Here is a 20,631-nt window from a genome sequence, read left to right as displayed (position 1 = left end):
CTCGAATTCAAATGATTGGGATCAAGAAAGGCAATCTTTCCTTGGCCAATTGTTCGATGGAAAGGATTCAACGTGTATTGAACAATTACGAGTGAGCAAGAGTGCATTTAAGCAGTTATGTGAAACTTTACAAAGGATTGGTGGATTAGTTCGCACGAGAAATGTGTCCATTGAAGAATCTGTTGCAATTTTTTTTAATATACTTGCCCATAATGTAATATCCCACATCACCCAGGGGAGTGGATCATGTAAGCCTTACATGTATATTCCTATCTCTACCTAGCACGAGGCCTTTCGGGAGCTCACTGGCTTCGGGTTACGTAGGAACTCTAAAGTTAAGCGAGTTCGCGCGAGAGCAATCCTAGGATGGGTGACCCACTGGAAAGTTTCGTGTGAGTTCCCAGAAACAAAACCGTAAAGGCATGGTTAGGGCCCAAAGCGGACAATATCGTGTTACGGTGGAGTCGGGGCCGAGAAGTGGTAGGGGTCAGGGCCGAGATGTGACAATTTGGTATCAAAGTCTAACCTTGTCCGTGGTGTACCGACGAGGACGTCGGGCCCCTAAGGGGGGTGGATTGTAACATCCTACATCGCCTAGGAGAGTGGATCATGTAAGCCTTATATGTATATTCCCATCTCTACTTAGCACGAGGCCTTTTGGGAGCTCACTGGCTTTGGGTTTCGTAGGAACTCCGAAGTTAAGCGAGTTCGCGCGAAATCAATCCCAGGATGGGTGACCCACTGGGAAGTTCTCGTGTGAGTTCCCAGAAACAAAACCGTGAGAAAACCGTGAAGTCGTGGTCGGGGCCCAAAGCAAACAATATCGTGCTATGGTGGAGTCGAGCCCGGGATGTGGTGGGGGTCTAGGGCGGGATGTGACACACAACTTAAAGTTTAGAGTCATCGGTTTTCATTATTATCGTTCCAAGGAAACAATTAGTTGGCAATTTCACAATATGTTGCATGCAATGATGAAAATAAGTCAAGAATAAGTGAAATATCAGCCATGTGTTATTGGCAATTCTGAAAGAGAGAAGTGGTAGTGGTTTGAGGTAATCAATCAACAACTATACCAAAAAAATATGTCTTCGTTTGATATCTTCATTAGCTTTTTAGACTTATCTTTTTTTTTTCTTCATTTGAATGACATTTTTATTTAGAATTGTCTTGGAGCACTTGATGGAACTCTCATACCAGTAACAATAACGGTTGAGGAAAGACCAAGATATCGAGATGGAAAGGGTGATATATCCACTAATATGTTAGGAGTTTGTGGTCCAGATTTAAGATATTTTTATGTGTTACTTGGATGGGAAGGCTCTGCATCTTATGCTCGTGTTTTGCGTGATGCTTTACATAGGAGTAACCGGTTTCATGTTCCAAATGGTAATGTATGATACCAATTGGCTCTATATTAGAAAGAAAAAACTTTAAAATATATCTAAATTTGTTCTCTAAATTTTTTATTGTAGATAAGTATTATCTTGTGGACGTTGGCTATACTAATGGACCAGGGGTTTTTAGCACCTTACCGTGGAACTAGATATCACTTGAAAGATGGGTTGGAAACCGTCAACTTGAGAACTACAAAGAACTACATAATTTGCGTCATTCAACGGCAAGGAATGTTATTGAGAGGGCATTTGGATTGTTAAAAAATAGATGGAGCATATTACGCGCACCATCATTTTTCGACATTAAAACACAAGTTAGGATTATAAATGCGTGTTGTGTCTTACATAATTTTATTAAAACCGAGCAAGCTACTGATCCAGTTTTAGAAGCTCAAGATTTATAATTTTTAGCATCTATCAACTCAGAGTTGTTAAATCGTTCAACAAGAGAGGAAAATGAAAATAACTCTGATGGGATTACATCTATTCAAGCTACAATTGAATTGACAGCATTTCGTGATACATTGGCATTGTAGATATTCCACGATCATCAAGCTCAAAGAGCTGCCAATAATTCCTAATGGAAAAATAGTTGCTTTTAGTTTGTATTGTCATAGTGCATTTGGATTTCATATGAATACTATGGCTTTATGTGTTTCTTGAACATGCTTTGTTTGATTTATAATGCTATTTTTTAAAAAGATAATGTGCGTGCAGCTATGTCCATTATGTTATGATTTAGTGTATGTCTATTTCAACCAACTATACTCAAGTTTTTATAGCTTAGTTCCATATAATTATGAATACTATGGCTTAGTTCCATATAATTATGAATACTACGGCTTTATGTGTTTCCTGAACATGTTCTACTGAAAAAGGTTCGATATACTACTCCACCCTTATAGGTGTATCTAGTGATGTATATTGTATGCCTTTATGTGTTTCTTGAACATGTTCTAGTAAAAAAGGTTCGAATTCTTCTGTTTGTTCTTCTGCCTAATGGCTTTTTTAGAATCTGTGTTTTTAACTCATGTTCGTCAAGAAAAAAAATGAAATTTTTATGTTTCTGGTTAAGTTGCGTGTGGAGTCTTGCCAAATTGCCAATTCTATTTCTTTGTGAAATCTGAACTGCAAGTTATTAGAAAGAGTTGATTTTCGGGTGTAGATTTAGCTTGCTTTATGTGACTTATAAGAACGCAGGATAATTCTCTGTTATTCAGAAAATACTGAGATATGTTTCTACATTTTATATGTAAATCCCAATTCTTAGTACCCTATCAGAAACACATAATTTTCCCTCTCTGCAAGTGAAGGTTCGATATACTACTCCGCCCTTATAGGTGTATTTAGTGATGTATATTGTATGGCTTTATGTGTTTCTTGAACATGTATCTAGTGAAAAAGGTTCGATATACTACTCCGCCCTTATAGGTGTATCTAGTGAATTTGGATTTCATATGAATACTATGGCTTTATGTGTTTCTTGAACATGTTTGTTTGATTTATAATGCTATTTTTTTTAAAAGATAATGTGCGTGCAACTATGTCCATTATGTTATCATTTAGTGTATGTCTATTTCAACCAACTATACACAAGTTTTTGTAGCTTAGTTCCATATAATTATGAATGTATAAATATGAGTTGATACTCGGATTGTTACTATGAATGTGTCTATGAGTGACTTAATGTCTCAATAATATATTTTTTATGTTAGGAGCAATGGAAGGATCCGATAGAAAACCAGTATGCAAACAAAAACCAAGGAGAAAGAAAGAGAACCAATAAATTGAAAATGAAGGTGAGGAAAATAATTATTTTAGATGGAATGTAGATATGGAACGTGCGTTGGCTGACATTCTTCGCGAAGAATGAAGATTGGGAAACAAAGGAGATGGTGGTTGGAAGACAACTGCTTATAATTTTGCTGCAGCCATATTATCTGCTCAATTTGATATTCATATAACTGCTGATAATATTCGAAATCGTGTGAAGTCTTGCAAAAAGTTTTATGCAATAGTGAGCGATATACTAAGTCAAAGTGGATTTAATTGGGATGCAACCAAAAAGATGATTAGTGTAGATGAAGACCCAGCCTAGCAAGAGTACGTGAAGGTAACAAATTCATTATTTTTCTTTTGTGTGTGAAATTATTTTAATTGTTCTTATACTTATGTTTTGCTTTTTGATCTTTTATGTTTTGATTGGTAGTCACATGCTGGTGCTAAAAGTTTTCGTTGGAAGGTCATTCCAAACTGGGATGATATAGTGGATTTATGTGGCAAAGATAAAGCCACGGGTGAGGGTGCTAAAACAGGTGTAGAAGCCGTTAAGATTATGACTCATCCACATAATGAACCTGATCATATAGATTTGGTTGGTGATGCACACGGTTTAGAAGATATTGAAATTATTAACGAGATTTCACCTAGTTCAGTCAATGGTCAAAAGACTCAAAGCAAGAGAAAGGCAGCAAGTTTTGTTGATGTGCCTCATACAAAAAGAAAATCAACCACCCCTAAAGGTGTGATTGCAGATTCACTTGCCAAGATGGCTTCATCCTTTCAAGACTATATTTCTACATACACAAAGAAACTTGATCCAACAGAGGTATATGATGAAGTAAATGCAATACCAGATCTTAGCGAAGAAGAACAAATCAAAGCATGTGCTTTGTTGATAAAAAATGACAAGCAATTTCTCATGTTGAAAACACTCCTAATTGAGAAGAAAATAATATGGTATTATTGCTTACTTCACGAGACGCATAAGATTGTTTTCATTATGTTTCTCATTTTAGTGTTTTTCAGTAAAACATTAGTTAGAATATAAGTCATGCATGTCACGAATGTTGGTTGACAATTGCAAGAATAAAAGTCCTGCATGTCACGAATGTTGGTTAACAATTGCAAGTGTGCTTTACAGGGGTTTTCCTACTTCAATCAACTCTCATCCATAGCTGTTTGATGTTTGGATCATTTCTCACACCTTGTGCGTCTTTAGATTCCTTACCAAATCATGAAGTCCTACTTCCTGGTCACTTGATTACAATATATCTCAAGGTAGAAAGTTGAACTTCTATTTTTAATAGAATACTTTGTGTGTGTGTGTGTGTGTGTGTGTGTGGAAGTTTGTATAATGGTAACTCTTGAGGAAAATAAAAATGTTGTGATGTCTAGTCAGTGCACCACAGTGTCAAGGTTTTCTTCTATTCTGCATATAACAGTAATGTCTGAAGAATTTTATGTTCTAAAGCTTGTCTAGGGTGCCAGGATAAGTATTTACTTAGAAGAGTAGTATGTCTTTGAATAGCATTTGTAAATATAGCATGTAGCAATGCAGCGGATGGTTGTAGAATAGAAATATTTTCGTGGCTAAGGCTAATGTATTCCCTGCTAATTAACTCTTATCATATTATTGCAGACATTTTTTCCAATGAAATATTATTGCAAACCTTTGATGAGTTCTTAATTGCTAGAAAAGTTAGACAGTTTTCCCTTTAGTGCGGGTTTGGCAGCCCCAATCTTAGGGGTTTGATGACCTTTATCATTGATGACTTTGTTACCAGTTTAACATTTTTCTTTTTTCAAATTTGTATTCTTCTATGGAATACAAATTCTAAGGAATATCCAAACAATGAAATTTGTAATTCCCTTCATTTTGCAATTTCCACGTATCCAACATCCAAACAATGAAATTTCAATTAAGAGGATTTCAATTACTGGGAATTGTAATTCCCGTCATTTACAATTCTATGAAAATTTATAAATTCTCCATCCAAACATAGTGTTAGTTTTCCTGTTTTCGATAGAAACCAAAACCAGAAAACTTTACAAAATTGAAGTCATTTGACTCATCTGTTTTCACAAATCACAAACCCCTTTTAATCCAATAATTCCAAATACATATTAAAATTGGGATCAACATAAGCAAAGATAACACACCCAAAAAAATTACATATTAAAATTGGGATAAACAGAAGCAAAGATAACACACCCAAAAAATTATCAGCAATGTTCCAAGCCTCGCCAAATTAGAGATTTATGAACTGAGATAACAAAAAATCCAACTGATCCCAAAACCAAACGGTTAGGGTTTGGTCTAAAGTAACAAAAATCGAAAATAAAAACTCAAATACAACTATTATAAAATCTACCTAAGTTCGATAAAATTTGTTTCACCACGATTTGAAGACAGGCCGCTCCCACACAGACCCACAAATTGGGTAGTAATCAAACGACAACGGCAAAACCCCAAACGGCATAATAAACAAACACTATGAGGTTTTGGCTTGCCAATTGTAAATTTAAGAACCCTATAAACGAATTTTATGTTTCTCAGAAAAACTCCCAGAACCCTAGCTTTATAGCTAACTTCACAAAGAAACACAACTTCGCTAAAAAAACTCCCAAAAACAAATATCAGGATCTCTTCGATCAATATTTTGTGAAATAAGGACTGAAGATTTGAGATCAAGAGAGAATTCGAGAAAGACAAAGAGCGAAAGCAAGATGGCAAAAACAGAGGTGAAGCAAAAGTAAAGCGGAAAAGAAGAAACGGACGAAATAGAGAGACTAGAGATGAAAGACGTGTGGCCAAAAAGGGCGAAACAGACTTTCTACTGTAGAAAAGCCAAAAGAACACTCTCAGAAAAACCAAGGGCAAATCTGTTCGGACACTGATGATAAACAGTGCCGGGGGAAACTCAGTTTTAGTATATATGATGTCGCAGTACTCATTCAAATTTTTTTTTTTTTTAAATCATTTGAAGAAGCTTCCTGAAAAGTGCATGAGAAATTTTATTTGAACTCATATAACCTCTTTCTACACTCAACTGAAATTTTAAATGTGAAGTGTCTTTTTTATCCTATTGCACAATTATCATAAAGTATAAGATAAAATTAACAAGAAAACTAAAATGTATCAATAAACCCACATTCAATAATCAAACCTTACTATTATGCAATCTTTCTCTTGTGTCCTATTCTGGCTAAAATCCTAATATGCTCTTATAGAGAAAATAAGCTCTTTTTGATAAATAGATAGTGATTTTAAAGTTTTTGATCTTCCAACTAAAGTATGAATTGATTTATGAGTTTTTATTTTATTTTAATTATTTTATGAACTCAAAGAAAAAATTCACCTGATGTCCCATCCTTGGTGCATCTCAGGATCTGATTTTCTTGCAGCTATGTAAGTCTTAAGCAGCAAATAATACTCACTGCAATTGAGACAACCTAGACGCTTCAGAATCTCACAAAATTTCTCAGCATCATCAACATCTTTATCATCCTCAAAATACTTGAGAAATGCAATTTTGGTATCTGGGGATGGATGCAATTCCTCATTCTTGCTTTCCGAAATAGCAGCTCACAATTCGCTAAACAGCCAAATCCACCTTATGGGTGTTCAAGGCGTGAGCCATAAGCATTTCCCGAGCCTTCATGAAAGACCCTTTAGTCTTCTTACAGGCACTTGCAAAGACCAATTCTGGTTCTTCATACATGCCCTGACTGAGTTACCCACATATTGTTGGAAATGTGCCCTAAAACCAATCATATGATGATACTTTATGGACATTTCAAACTAATGTAGTTTAAATGTAAAGGGCAAAGATTATTGTTTGAGCCGTCTCATATAAATGTTATATGCTTAAACGATAAGTCCAAGGAATATGTGATTGGAAGAATGCAATCTAAAGAAGTTAGATTCATGAGACCATTCTTTCGTTGACACATCCTAAACGTTCCTGATCATAGGATTGTCAATTGGGCATTGACAGTCCGTTAAGATCAGTACGTGCTATGTCTTCTCTCAGGGAGAGTGACTAGTCTCGAGTCATTGGTGTGTGTGACATCAAGACAAGTACGTAGGTGCTCAATAGAGAATGAGTTCACTGAACACGATCAACGAAGAGTTCTCATATTCATGTCACATGAGAACTCATGGTTGGGATAATGCAAATTAGTCTTTTGACCTGAGGCATCACAGTTGTCTTGTGGTTAGGTCCTTAATCTTTGATTATGTCAAAGTCACTCCATCAGGAGGGTGTCCACGGCATCGTTGGGGTTAAGCCACTTAGCCATGGAGGCAAGTGAATGCACAACAAGGGATCTCTAACCTTCAAACTGTTTGAGGGAGAATACTCTATGATATGATTTAGAATCTCTGGCCAGAGTATGAATGAGATGTTGGAATGCGTTCCAAATCACATTCAAGGTAACCATATAAGCACAAGACTCACATTGGATAGTAGACATGAATAAACTATCAAACCAAACAATGTGGTCAAGAGTATTGTATTAGAGAAAGACCGTATTGCATTTGTAATCCTAAAACTGAATAGGTTCTCCACCTCTTCTGATTAGCTTGGGTAACCATGACATGCTGCTAGGCGTCAACCATGGTTTGTGGAAGCCCTAAAAGTGTATTATCACTAACGGGAGAATTGAAAGTAAGTTCCAATTCACAATCGATTTGAAAGAGTTTGAATCGCCCACTGCCTCGCTAAAAGGAACCTAATGGATCGTACACCGTGTAAGGTAAAGATTGAAGATTCAACGGAGATGAGTAAGAATAATTAAATGGTTTAATTATTTATGGCAAGGATTAATTAATATGTTAATTAATCAAACGAATAAGTTCGTTAAAGACCTCGGGATAGTTTTGGACCTTAAGGCCCAATGGGCTTCGAACGTCAAGTCCATTGACTTAAGTTGTATGACAACTTAATGAATAATGATTCACAAAGGCCCAAATAGCCCAATAAATCCCCTTAAATTCGGCCATTTAGAGGAGGGTAGTAAACTTGGCTTAATTGCAAGTTTGCCACTCCATTGTGAGGTGGTATAAAGACATCTTTATAGCCATTTCATCCTTAGGGTTTTTCTAAGGAGAAAAGATGAGAACAAACTCTCTTTTCTCTCCAAAATGGCCGGCCAATCTAGAGGGGAACATCTAGCAATCTTACTTCCTCTAGATCACTCATTTCTTCTTCAATCTTGCCTTGGTGTGGAGACTTAGAGGTTCTCAATTTTGGGAACTTGGAGAAACCTTTTCATCCATCCAAATCCATGGATCTAAGATGCAAGGAATGAAGGCCCTCTCTTTGGGTGATTAGCCTTTGCTTATGCAAAGAGGAATCTACAAAGGTATTGATTTCTCAACTCACTTTGTTTTGAGTTGAGTCTTGGTTCACCTATCTACTAGGCTTTGAAGTTCATGGGTTAAGTTTTGTTTTTGAGTGCATATAAACATGATTCCGCCTTTTAATTGTTAATTGCATGTTGTTGATGTTGCTCAAATGAACTTGTTTTTCACAAATTTTCCTTCAAGTGGTATCAGAGCCTAGGTCTAGTAGTTGGTGAATCCTTTTGGGTTTTGTAGTTCATAGTTTGTGATTTGAATGTTGTAATTGTTACAAGCTTTATTCTTGCTTCTTTGAATGTAAATTTTGTTAGAAAATTTGCCATCTCAAATGTTGTAGATGTAGTTCATATGAGCATGAATTTTGGAGCTAAAATTTGGTGCCATGTTTTTGGGGAAATTCGCCAAATCCAAAGGGTGGATTTTTGGGTTCTTGTTTGACTTGTTAAAAGTGTTTTAAAGTGACTTTTGGAACCCCTATGTACCCTAGTATGGTTGTATGTTATTTCCCTAAAGTTTGAGTGATTTTGGTATGTTTTTTGGTGAAGAATGTTCATGGAGCTCTTATGGGTTTTCATGGATGTTCTTCATTGTTCTTGATATGTTCTTGCCAAGAACAAAAGGTTTGGTGTTTTGATTCAAAGTTTTGATTTATTTCATAAAGTTTTTGTTTTGAAATATTTCTTATGTTTAAATATCTTAGATATTTGTTTTGAAAAATTAAAGAAATTTTAGTGGGTAGGTGTGGAATGATTTATTCCATTTCACCCACCCCACTTACAAAAACTTTGAAATTTTTTTTATTACTTTGCTTCAATGGCTGGCCACCCTACTCAATTAGGGTCCTTGTGGGGCTTTTATGCAATTACATAAAGTTTTGATACTTTTGTGTATTTGTAGTTTGACCCAAAAGTTTACGTTTTTACGTAAAGGTCCAAAATCACTAAAAGGACAAATTGTTTTGCTCCTTTAATGAAGTTTTAGCTTTTGTGGAAATTTTTGGTTTCTAGTTGTAATTACATGAAGTAGTGGACTTTTGTGTTTTTTCAAAGTGACCCCAAAAGTTTAAGTTTTGCAAAATGGCCCAAAAGTTGAGGTCATAACATTTTGGCCCAAATTAGGTAGAGAACAAAATTGTTTTGTCTCTTTAAATGAGAATTGGATTTTCATTTCATTTAGCTCCATTTAAATCAATTCTATGGATACAAAAACCAAATGAAAATGTTGCATTCAAGTTTAATTAGTTAAAGCGTTAATTAATTAAAGAAAGGGTGATTATGAACCTAAGCCTACGATAATTGAGCTATGTGAAAGGCCGTTTCAAATTTGTTTGAACCATGGGAATGTGTAGATTAAATTTTGGTTGTAATTTGATATGATCAATTGTTGTAAAAGAGCATAAGCTCTTCTTTACTTTAAAGTAATTTGATATGATCAATTGTTGTAAAAGAGCATAAGCTCTTCTTTACTTTAAAGTAATTTGATTTGATCAATTGTTGTAAAAGAGCATAAGCTCTTATTTACTTTGAAGTACTCCTTTCTTGTTTTATTCGATATGCATGAAATTGGAGTAGTTGGGTCCAACGCCCAATAAGACAACACGCCTTAATGTGATTAAACGCGTAACTAAAATCAATCACCATCCCTAGACCGAGATTCAACACTAGGCTCGTGTTGAATCGAATCAAAGGTTCATAGTCATCCTAAGGCCCTAAGGCAACTATATAGTCCATCAATGAATGCAAATCTTATGTTAGTAGTACCATATAGTCTTGCTTTAAAAACCGTTTTAAAAGCATAGTGGGAGTATTATATACTACTAAATCAATCATATGGACCAATAGTTGTAATAGGACCAAAATGTTTTAATTGGATTAAAATGTATGTTTATATGTGATGAGACCTAAAAACCCTCAACCAAATCAATATTAAGTTGATAAGCGAGAGATGCTTTGAATATCTCTTCGTGGCCTTCCACCGTGGTGGGCTCCAATCGTTTGTGACTTGTACACCGGCTTCACCCTATAATGGGGAAGTACAAAGTATGTGCTTACATCCAGGACGAGTCCATAAACATATGATGAGGTGAGTGTAGACAACGAGTATGACCAACATGATATAATTCTGAGGTTGTGCTTGAACCTCTACATAAACTAAGCATGGTGGGAATAACTTAACTAAGTGCAATGGTGCCAACATGATATAATTCTGAGGCATTCATTCTCTAGAGGCCAAACTAGATGGGTAATTACAAGAGTTGTAAATGACTAAAGTGTTATTCTCTCATCATTATTTTTGCTAACCAACATGATATAATTCTGAGGTGGGCTTGGTAATGGTGAGTCTCCCATACCCCGCTAAGAGTTCAACAAAACTCTCGAATTCTGATGAGGGATATGGAATTTGCCAAAAATAGTGGGTGGTGCTATTTTGATTTAAAGACCCGGATCAAATAGCTTAAAATCAATCAATTTATATTCGTTATGTATTTGTTTACCAATATATTTGCAAACGCTATCCAAAACTTGACAAAGAAAAACCGAACGCTTTAGTTTCCGAACTTGGTACCACAATCCCATAGATTGTCTTGAATGGATTGTAAAAGTGCCTAAGTAGTCTCATCCTCACAATCTTCCTATTGATAATGTATCAAAGGAAGAACATGTTAGATAAGTCTACCATGAAGAGGACAATGCAAACTCTAGTGCTTGTCTCTTTGTTACACGAACAAGGAACTTGAGAAGTAAGCACAAGGGCATGGACACTTTATGTGCCATGATTCTTCACTTACAAATTGTTGTATGAAGAAATGAGAGTTGCCTTGAACAACTCTTGAAAGTTTGTTATTATGTTTGAAACATAATGGTTGGTTGACAAAAATAGTCCATTTATATGGACTTATGATGATTTTGAATCATTGTGTGTTGAAGTGTTAAAACACTTAACGAGACAGAAACTAGGCAAGGACTTCACCTTTGTGTCCCTATCCTAATGGTTCACTAAGTTTATTGTAAACTATATAGTGAACAATAACTGCACGCTCTCCAAATCGTTTGATGTGTATAACACATTTGAAATAAGTTTCAAGAGAGATAGTGGGAGTTTAGGGACCATGACTATTGTAGTCAAAAGGGAAGTCAAATGAAGAAGGCAAAATAACTCCAAGGGAACAAACTTTCTTTATGAAAGGATGGACATTGGAAGGGGTATTTGCAAGAAATGTCTTGCAAGTGTCAAGAACACACCTTTCGAAGGTGTTGTAAAATGTTCTTGAAAAGTTCATAACAGTTGTATCTTCTACTTGAATGCATGATTCTGTATTAGTAACTATGTTTTACAATTGTTGTAAAATGTGCTAATAAGAAGTAGAAGATTAATGAGAGAAGAGAAAGTACTTCACATTCCAAACGTGAATCGAATATAGATCTCTGCGAGAGCTTATTGTACTTACTTCCTCATATGAACTACCAAAGAAATTGGAAAAACCAAAGATTGTCTTTATGTTCCAATTTTAAGGAAATTAATTGTCTCTATAGTAGAGATGATGTGGTAGTTTAACTGTTTAGAATACGATGATGCTTAAAACCCAAAAGGTTGCAAGGTAGTGACTAATCCCAACTGAGTTGTGATACCTCTAAAACATAAGTTACGAGTTGGTCATAGATGGATGCTTTGGATCGTTAGATCCGGATCCAATACCTTCTTGTTATATTGTATAGAGGCGAAATGTTCGAATCTTTATTCTTTTGGAAAGAAGAAAGAATCACAAAGTTGTTAAGGATAATTCACTTAGATGTTAGTGGCACTTGTCCACAACATAATATTACTCATGTTGTATGACATTCACCGAAGATCACTCTCGGTTGGACTATAGTTTATTTTGAATAAACACAAGTCCGAATACTTTGTAAAAGATTTCAAAGAATTCAAGAAATGTAAGTTGATGAGTAAGACGTCTAAAGTATTTACCTCCTTGGATTTGATCCAAGGAAAGATAACACTTTAGATGAGTTTCCTTGAAAGATATCAAGGAAAATGGCATCATAAGATAATGAATTTCTCCATTAGGAGAAGAACGAACTTGAATAAAATTTAGTTCGTTGGATGTTATCTATTACCCATATATAGGATATATATACTTCTAAAACAATATGATTGTCAATTAGAAGATCTTCCAAAATTTTCATAACTCCATAAGATGTAGTTGGAAAGAAAGACAAATCTTAAACATGTTAAGATTTGGGGTTATGTGCTAATAAGCAATATTTGTTTGATATGATCAACAAATATAACAACCTAGTTCCTACACCACAAGCTCCAAGGTAGTCGAGAAGGATTTATAAATCGTCTCAAGACATATAAGTTGTAGAGATCCATCCATCATGAATCTCAGCAAGTTAGTGGGAGCTATAAGCATCTTATGAGAAAAAGGATCAAATCGTTTGATTTCTCATAAAGATGTAAATGAATCTTTTGTTTACTAGGTTTACAAAAGATTAGTGGGAGTTAATCATATTCCTAAATTTGAATATATATACATGATATATATTAATTTTGAAAATGAAAGGAATTCTTCATCGTTAAAGTTATGACTTTAAACATTCTATAATAGAATGTATATGGGAGACATAGTCTATATACATGGGATGGAAATCTATAATGATAGATTTCAAGATATAATTGGATTATATCAATCCCTAAAATAGACAAGAGATGCTAGGAAGTTTCTCATATGATGATAAACTTCAATTAGAATGACAATTCTAGTGAGACTAGGAAGTTGTTCTTCTCAAAGGGAATGTACCCTTTGACTCCCAAAGAAATAATGCGTAAATAGAATCCTTTATGCATACGCAGAAAGGTGATTTATGTATCTCATATTGTATGAAAACATTGATATAAGTTGTACCTAGAACGGTACAAGATGATATCAGTGCAAGCCCAGGATCAAAACCATGGCAACTGTCAAGTGAATCCTTAGGTATTTAAGAAATACTAAGGATGGATTCCTCAAGAATGAGGAAGAATTAGAGTAACGTAATGGAAGCGTAAATGTATTAGATTATGAATCTAATCCATCATAGAATATCTCTTCATTATGAATGAAGTGATAATGAGATATCTCTTTATTATGACTAAAGAGATATTTGGGTGGAAACGTTAAAAGTAATGACTTTAATGTGTTCCATCATGTATGCAAAATATATTGCCATATAGAAGCTTACAACATTGTTGTTTGGATGGGAAAGTTCATTTATGAACTCTCCATTCGGTTCCAACCAGAAAGTGTATGACACTAATGGGGCGATAGCTCAAGCCAGGGAATCAAGGTCTCATCAAGGTCCGAACTCAAATGAGAGACTGAACCACATGATTGAGAATCATGTATAATGGTGACGTCGTTATTCTCAAGGTTGCTTCTATGAATAACATATAGATATCCATTGTTTAGGCCTACTACTCAGCCATTTATGAAATGAATTACAGAAGAGGTATCATCACTGATGACTAAGCTGATTGGCTCTAGTGCAAGTGGGAGATTGTTGGAAATGTGCCCTAAAACCAATCATATGATGATACTTTATGGACATTTCAAACTAATGTAGTTTAAATGTAAAGGGCAAAGATTATTGTTTGAGCCGTCTCATATAAATGTTATATGCTTAAACGATAAGTCCAAGGAATATGTGATTGGAAGAATGCAATCTAAAGAAGTTAGATTCATGAGACCATTCTTTCGTTGACACATCCTAAACGTTCCTGATCATAGGATTGTCAATTGGGCATTGACAGTCCGTTAAGATCAGTACGTGCTATGTCTTCTCTCAGGGAGAGTGACTAGTCTCGAGTCATTGGTGTGTGTGACATCAAGACAAGTACGTAGGTGCTCAATAGAGAATGAGTTCACTGAACACGATCAACGAAGAGTTCTCATATTCATGTCACATGAGAACTCATGGTTGGGATAATGCAAATTAGTCTTTTGACCTGAGGCATCACAGTTGTCTTGTGGTTAGGTCCTTAATCTTTGATTATGTCAAAGTCACTCCATCAGGAGGGTGTCCACGGCATCGTTGGGGTTAAGCCACTTAGCCATGGAGGCAAGTGAATGCGCAACAAGGGATCTCTAACCTTCAAACTGTTTGAGGGAGAATACTCTATGATATGATTTAGAATCTCTGGCCAGAGTATGAATGAGATGTTGGAATGCGTTCCAAATCACATTCAAGGTAACCATATAAGCACAAGACTCACATTGGATAGTAGACATGAATAAACTATCAAACCAAACAATGTGGTCAAGAGTATTGTATTAGAGAAAGACCGTATTGCATTTGTAATCCTAAAACTGAATAGGTTCTCCACCTCTTCTGATTAGCTTGGGTAACCATGACATGCTGCTAGGCGTCAACCATGGTTTGTGGAAGCCCTAAAAGTGTATTATCACTAACGGGAGAATTGAAAGTAAGTTCCAATTCACAATCGATTTGAAAGAGTTTGAATCGCCCACTGCCTCGCTAAAAGGAACCTAATGGATCGTACACCGTGTAAGGTAAAGATTGAAGATTCAACGGAGATGAGTAAGAATAATTAAATGGTTTAATTATTTATGGCAAGGATTAATTAATATGTTAATTAATCAAACGAATAAGTTCGTTAAAGACCTCGGGATAGTTTTGGACCTTAAGGCCCAATGGGCTTCGAACGTCAAGTCCATTGACTTAAGTTGTATGACAACTTAATGAATAATGATTCACAAAGGCCCAAATAGCCCAATAAATCCCCTTAAATTCGGCCATTTAGAGGAGGGTAGTAAACTTGGCTTAATTGCAAGTTTGCCACTCCATTGTGAGGTGGTATAAAGACATCTTTATAGCCATTTCATCCTTAGGGTTTTTCTAAGGAGAAAAGATGAGAACAAACTCTCTTTTCTCTCCAAAATGGCCGGCCAATCTAGAGGGGAACATCTAGCAATCTTACTTCCTCTAGATCACTCATTTCTTCTTCAATCTTGCCTTGGTGTGGAGACTTAGAGGTTCTCAATTTTGGGAACTTGGAGAAACCTTTTCATCCATCCAAATCCATGGATCTAAGATGCAAGGAATGAAGGCCCTCTCTTTGGGTGATTAGCCTTTGCTTATGCAAAGAGGAATCTACAAAGGTATTGATTTCTCAACTCACTTTGTTTTGAGTTGAGTCTTGGTTCACCTATCTACTAGGCTTTGAAGTTCATGGGTTAAGTTTTGTTTTTGAGTGCATATAAACATGATTCCGCCTTTTAATTGTTAATTGCATGTTGTTGATGTTGCTCAAATGAACTTGTTTTTCACAAATTTTCCTTCACATATAGCAACATTTGCCTACCTCATATCAAAACTAAAGCAAATGGATCCCATTCCTTGAACAATTCTTTCAATCCCTCAATAACGTTTTGCTTATAAAGGGCCTGAAGAATTACAAGATTGCTTAGGCCTGAAGAAAACATATGCTTTGATTTAGATGTTTTACCTTTTGAAAATAGGTGTAAAGATAGATTTACTTATCAAATTGGGTTTGTGATGAGGGTAATTTAGGTGGTAAATTTGGGTTTAAAGAATATATTGATAGTTTAGTTAAAAATAATATGGGTGTAAAGAGTAAGCTGGTTGTATAAAGAGATTGCATGGATTCAAATAAAATTTCCCAAAGTGCATTTGTGATCAAATCACTTTCAATTTTTCACGTCAAAAGCTGCTATAAACCCTTTTGGTTATTTGAAAACGCATTGATCATTTTAAACCCGTTATTATCAAACACGAATCTGGATCCTCTTTGTGAGGATCCCAGGAATTCGTGAACTGTGTCCGTTTATCGTACATCGTGCAGTAAAAAATTATTTTAAATATTTTCATATAAAATTAAATACAAGTAGTACATGACAAAAACTGTCCGCACGATATACGATGAACGAACATGATTTACAGATCCCCAGAATCTTTACCAAAAAGATCCGGAGAAGATCCTGTTGGATCAAACACGACCTACTTGGCATTTTTAATCCTTTTAAAATCACACACGCACACACATAACCACATTAACTGTATTATTGTAGTGATTCTGGTGATCATACAAGCCATATGTCCAGCATATAGTGGCAATGCTCTCACTAATACGGGCTAGAAGTGCAAACGCGGTTCGACCCATTTAAGGTCGTCTCACGTGGACTTAGGTCGCGTTTGAGTAGGCTCATTTAATAAAAAATTTGTACTTGGGCCTACTCAATTAATAAAATATTTAGCCCTGCCTAGCCCTCGGATCCTGGCCTTTTAGGACCTATATCGTGTTGTTTGAGTCATTAAACAGCCCGACTTCAGAAAAACTTAATTTTTAATTATTTTAAAATTACAAAAAAAATTATCTGGACATGTTACTAAGCTAAATATAACTAATATTAAGTTTTACTAATTTTAAAATGTATGTTTGTAATTGAAAACATAATGAATAAATGAGATTTTCCATAATGAGTTAGGGCCGCGGGCTGTGCTCGACCAATGACGGGCCAATGGGCCGTGAACTGGTTAGTCCATTACGTCTATACCTTAGGCTAGGTCTGTCCACATTTTACAAATCCTGGCACGTCGTATCGAGTTTTTTTTTTAGTACAACGATATATTTTACATTAAGGGAAAAAAAAAGTTTCGTTAAGTCACATAATGAACAACCTAATTTAGTATCGAATTTGTCATCTACGATATTCGAAACTAAGACGAAACTAAGACGTCTTATTTACAGGTAAAAAAATAATATTACTAGATCGTAATACTAAATGACTGTACTATTTCTCATTTAAATAAACTTAAAACATATCGTGCCTTATTTAAGTGGGTCGTGCTCGCCTTATTTCAGCACCCTAGCTTCTTCGATTAATGCACCAATTAGCTCCAAGATACCTTACATAAATACATGAAGTAAACCCCACCTTTCACGCTTCAGACACGTGAATCTCTACAATCTAATCAGTACCCACTGGCCACTGCTATCGTCATACACAGCAGTCAGCCAAAAGAGAGGGCAGTAATTTTTTCGGTTTATTTAGGACGATGAGATCTTCTATCGATTTTTTTTGTGAGAATTTCAGAAATCATTCAATCATATTAATTCATTGTATATTGTACGATTAGAAATTATTTTATTTTAAATTGAATATAAATAGTACGAGATAAAAATTGACTACATAATTTACAATGAACAAATATAATTGAAGAATCTTTGAGACAAAGACGATACGTAGAGGATCCTCATTCATTCATGACACCGTTGTATCATCTTATTATTTTTCTTAAATTAATAAATATATATATATATATATATATATATATATATATATATATTTGGTTTTTATTGATGTAAGTGGGACGCTTTAATCAAGTTGTTACTTCTTATTAGGAAAATAGTGGGGAGATTATGTTTTTAACTCGTATTTGTAATCTTATGATGTAGTTGTTGATGGTTAAATTCTTTATTTAATTATTTAAATAAAAAATTCAATCATCAATCGTTTTATCATGCAATCTATAAAATATGATTCAATTATGGGGTGAAAAAAAAAAACATGTTACTTGTGTTACTCATAAGCATAAAGAGATGAAGAGAAAAATAAGAATTCAAACTTGGAGACCCATCATCCCATGTGAGCTTCAAAAACCCAGATCCACGCAAATTTTAACGTACAAAACACGACCCACCACCTCTCCAAAAATTGACGGACCACAAAAACCCTCATCAAACTCACAAAAATCATTACATGTAACTTCATTTGCTCAACACACCAAAAATGGAGACGTTGAGCACGGCAAAAGATCCGACCAATAATATGACCAAACCCAATCCTCACCCTCACCGCCGTCACCTCCACCAAAAATCTCAAACCCTACCGCCCTCACCCACCCACTCCTTCCATTCCTCCTCCTCCTCCTCCTCCGACTTCGAGTTCACCATCTCTCTCTCCCCTCGCAAATCCTCCAACGCCGTCTGCCCCGCCGACGAGCTCTTCTACAAAGGACAGATCCTCCCTCTCCACCTCTCCCCTCGCCTCTCCATGGTCCGGACCCTCCTCCTCCCCTCCTCCGCGTCCTACTCTTCCTCCTCCGACACCACCACGTCGCGTGACTCCACCGGCAGCTCCTCCAACGAGTCACGAGATTCTACCTCCTCTTTTGCCAGCGACCTCGTGCTCTTGGCCGACCAATCATGTGACTCCTCCCGCCGCCCCAGCTCCGTCACGGAGGAAAACAACGAAGAGTCGTTGTTCAAGCGCGCCTTCAACTATAACAACAACAATAAGTACGTGAGCGTCCACTCCAACGACGGCGTTTCGAAGAAGAAGTACTTCTCGTTATCGAGATTCTCCTCCGTGTTCAAGAAGGAACCGAAAGTGCAGAAGGACAACACTCTAGATCCTCACAACAACGCCGCCGCGGCGGGGCTCGGATCTAACAATGCAGTGAAACCTAAACGCATGAGCACTACTGCCAAGGAGGTTATTAGTAAGTACTTGAAGAAGGTGAAGCCCTTGTATGAAAAACTCTCCCAAAAACAACAACAAAAAATGGGGGGAGGAGGAGGAGGAGTGGGGGTCACGACCACATCAACGAAAACACCCGACAAATGCACGGCGACGGCGGCAAGGAATATTAATAAAGATTATGGCTCTAATAATCATGGACTATTTTCCCATTCCTTCTCCGGTAACCTGAGGTACCCTAGAAAGAGAGGGTGCGTTTCTAGCTGCCCTTCTTCAATGCGGGGATCCCCGAGCCACTCGGGGATTCTTTCCCGCACTGGGGGTCTAACGGGCTCGGGTGGTGGTGGCCCTAGTAGTAGCACGTCATCGTACGGGGACAGATCGTCGATGGAGGAGCTTCAGAGTGCAATTCAAGGCGCAATTGCTCATTGCAAGAACTCCTTGGTTCATGGCAAGAGCACAACAACCATGGTCAGTCATGAGATTTGAGATCCAAATTAATTATTAAATGTAAAATAATTAATTAATTTGTATGACTAATTAGATCCCAAGTTAATTATAAGTATTTTTATCTCTGTGTTTGTTACCAAGAGAGAGTTAGGTTATCTAACTAGCTGCATACATGACGGTTTCAGAAAAACTTACAGGAACAAATTTATATACCGTAACGTTCTGATTTAATAATATAATAACATATATAATTTAATCTTCATGTATCATTACATTATTTAATCAAAACGCCATATAATGGTAAATTTTTACATGCAAGTTGCTTTCAGATGATGCATGTGATGGGTGGTACTTTGGAAACACTCATTTGGATTTGGTCTCAAATATTAAGGAATCGATCAAAATTGGTTATGTTAGCCCCTTGGAACTTGAATCTTGTTTTTCTAGGGCTGTGTTTGGTTTGTTAGCTTTTGGTTTTTCGATTATTTGACCGCAAAAAACTAAAACTGTACTTAAACGTAAATTATTATAGCATGAAGTTATGCTTTTTTTTTTTTTTTTTCTCCGGAATGAAGTTATGCTTTTGGCTTTTGCTTTTTCCGTGTTTGTTTGGGATGATTATTTCAGTTGTCATAAACTTTTATGCATCAGCTTTTTTCTGGAAATGTGTACGACTGTTTCTGACTTCTATGGACATTGACTTTTTACTCAAAATAATATTTTATATTTTAATTTTAAATTTGTTCACCATCAATTAATATATACTTTGAATTTATTTTCCGTTAATCATTTTAACTCTTTCATAATAGGTATTTTGAATTTATTCCCCGTTAATTATTTTGACTCTTCCATGAGAAGTCTTTGTTAAATAAGGAATAAAACGACAAAATATTTTCAATTTAATAAATGTTTAGACAAAAATTGAGGTATTTTTGTTTTGGGCAAAAGACTGTTTACTACCCTTATGTTTCGTGGTTTTCAACATTTAGTACATTAAGTTTTTTCGTCCCAGAATCATATCTAAAGCGTAAATTTTGGGACAGTCTCATACATCCGTTCGTCAAATTGTTAAGTCTCCCGTTAACTGTGAGATGGCACACATGTAGACAATGACTGGGTGCCACGTGTCATCCATGTGA

General features: G+C 35.9%; 1 protein-coding gene and 1 pseudogene across 1 annotated transcript; both read left to right on the top strand.

Moving 5' to 3' along the window:
- The first annotated feature begins 3,162 nt into the window (after positions 1-3,162).
- Positions 3,163-4,351, top strand: LOC148689982 (uncharacterized; annotated as a pseudogene).
- A 13,861-nt stretch (positions 4,352-18,212) lies between these two features.
- On the top strand, positions 18,213-19,617 carry LOC137730475 (putative membrane-associated kinase regulator 1). Its single transcript, XM_068469465.2, has one exon. It carries the CDS (start codon positions 18,353-18,355, stop codon positions 19,529-19,531), a length of 1,179 nt encoding a protein of 392 aa, XP_068325566.2. The 5' UTR covers positions 18,213-18,352; the 3' UTR covers positions 19,532-19,617.
- Positions 19,618-20,631: the final 1,014 nt, after the last annotated feature.

The sequence above is a fragment of the Pyrus communis genome, chromosome 16 (assembly GCF_041283825.1).
Source record: "Pyrus communis isolate YQ-2024b chromosome 16, ASM4128382v1, whole genome shotgun sequence".
Lineage (NCBI taxonomy): Eukaryota > Viridiplantae > Streptophyta > Magnoliopsida > Rosales > Rosaceae > Pyrus > Pyrus communis.
This window is presented reverse-complemented; position numbering and strand designations above follow the sequence as displayed.

Coding starts and splice junctions, on each gene's coding strand:
- LOC137730475 (XM_068469465.2), top strand. CDS start 18,353: ATGGAGACGTTGAGCACGGCAAAAGATCCGACCAATAATATGACCAAA.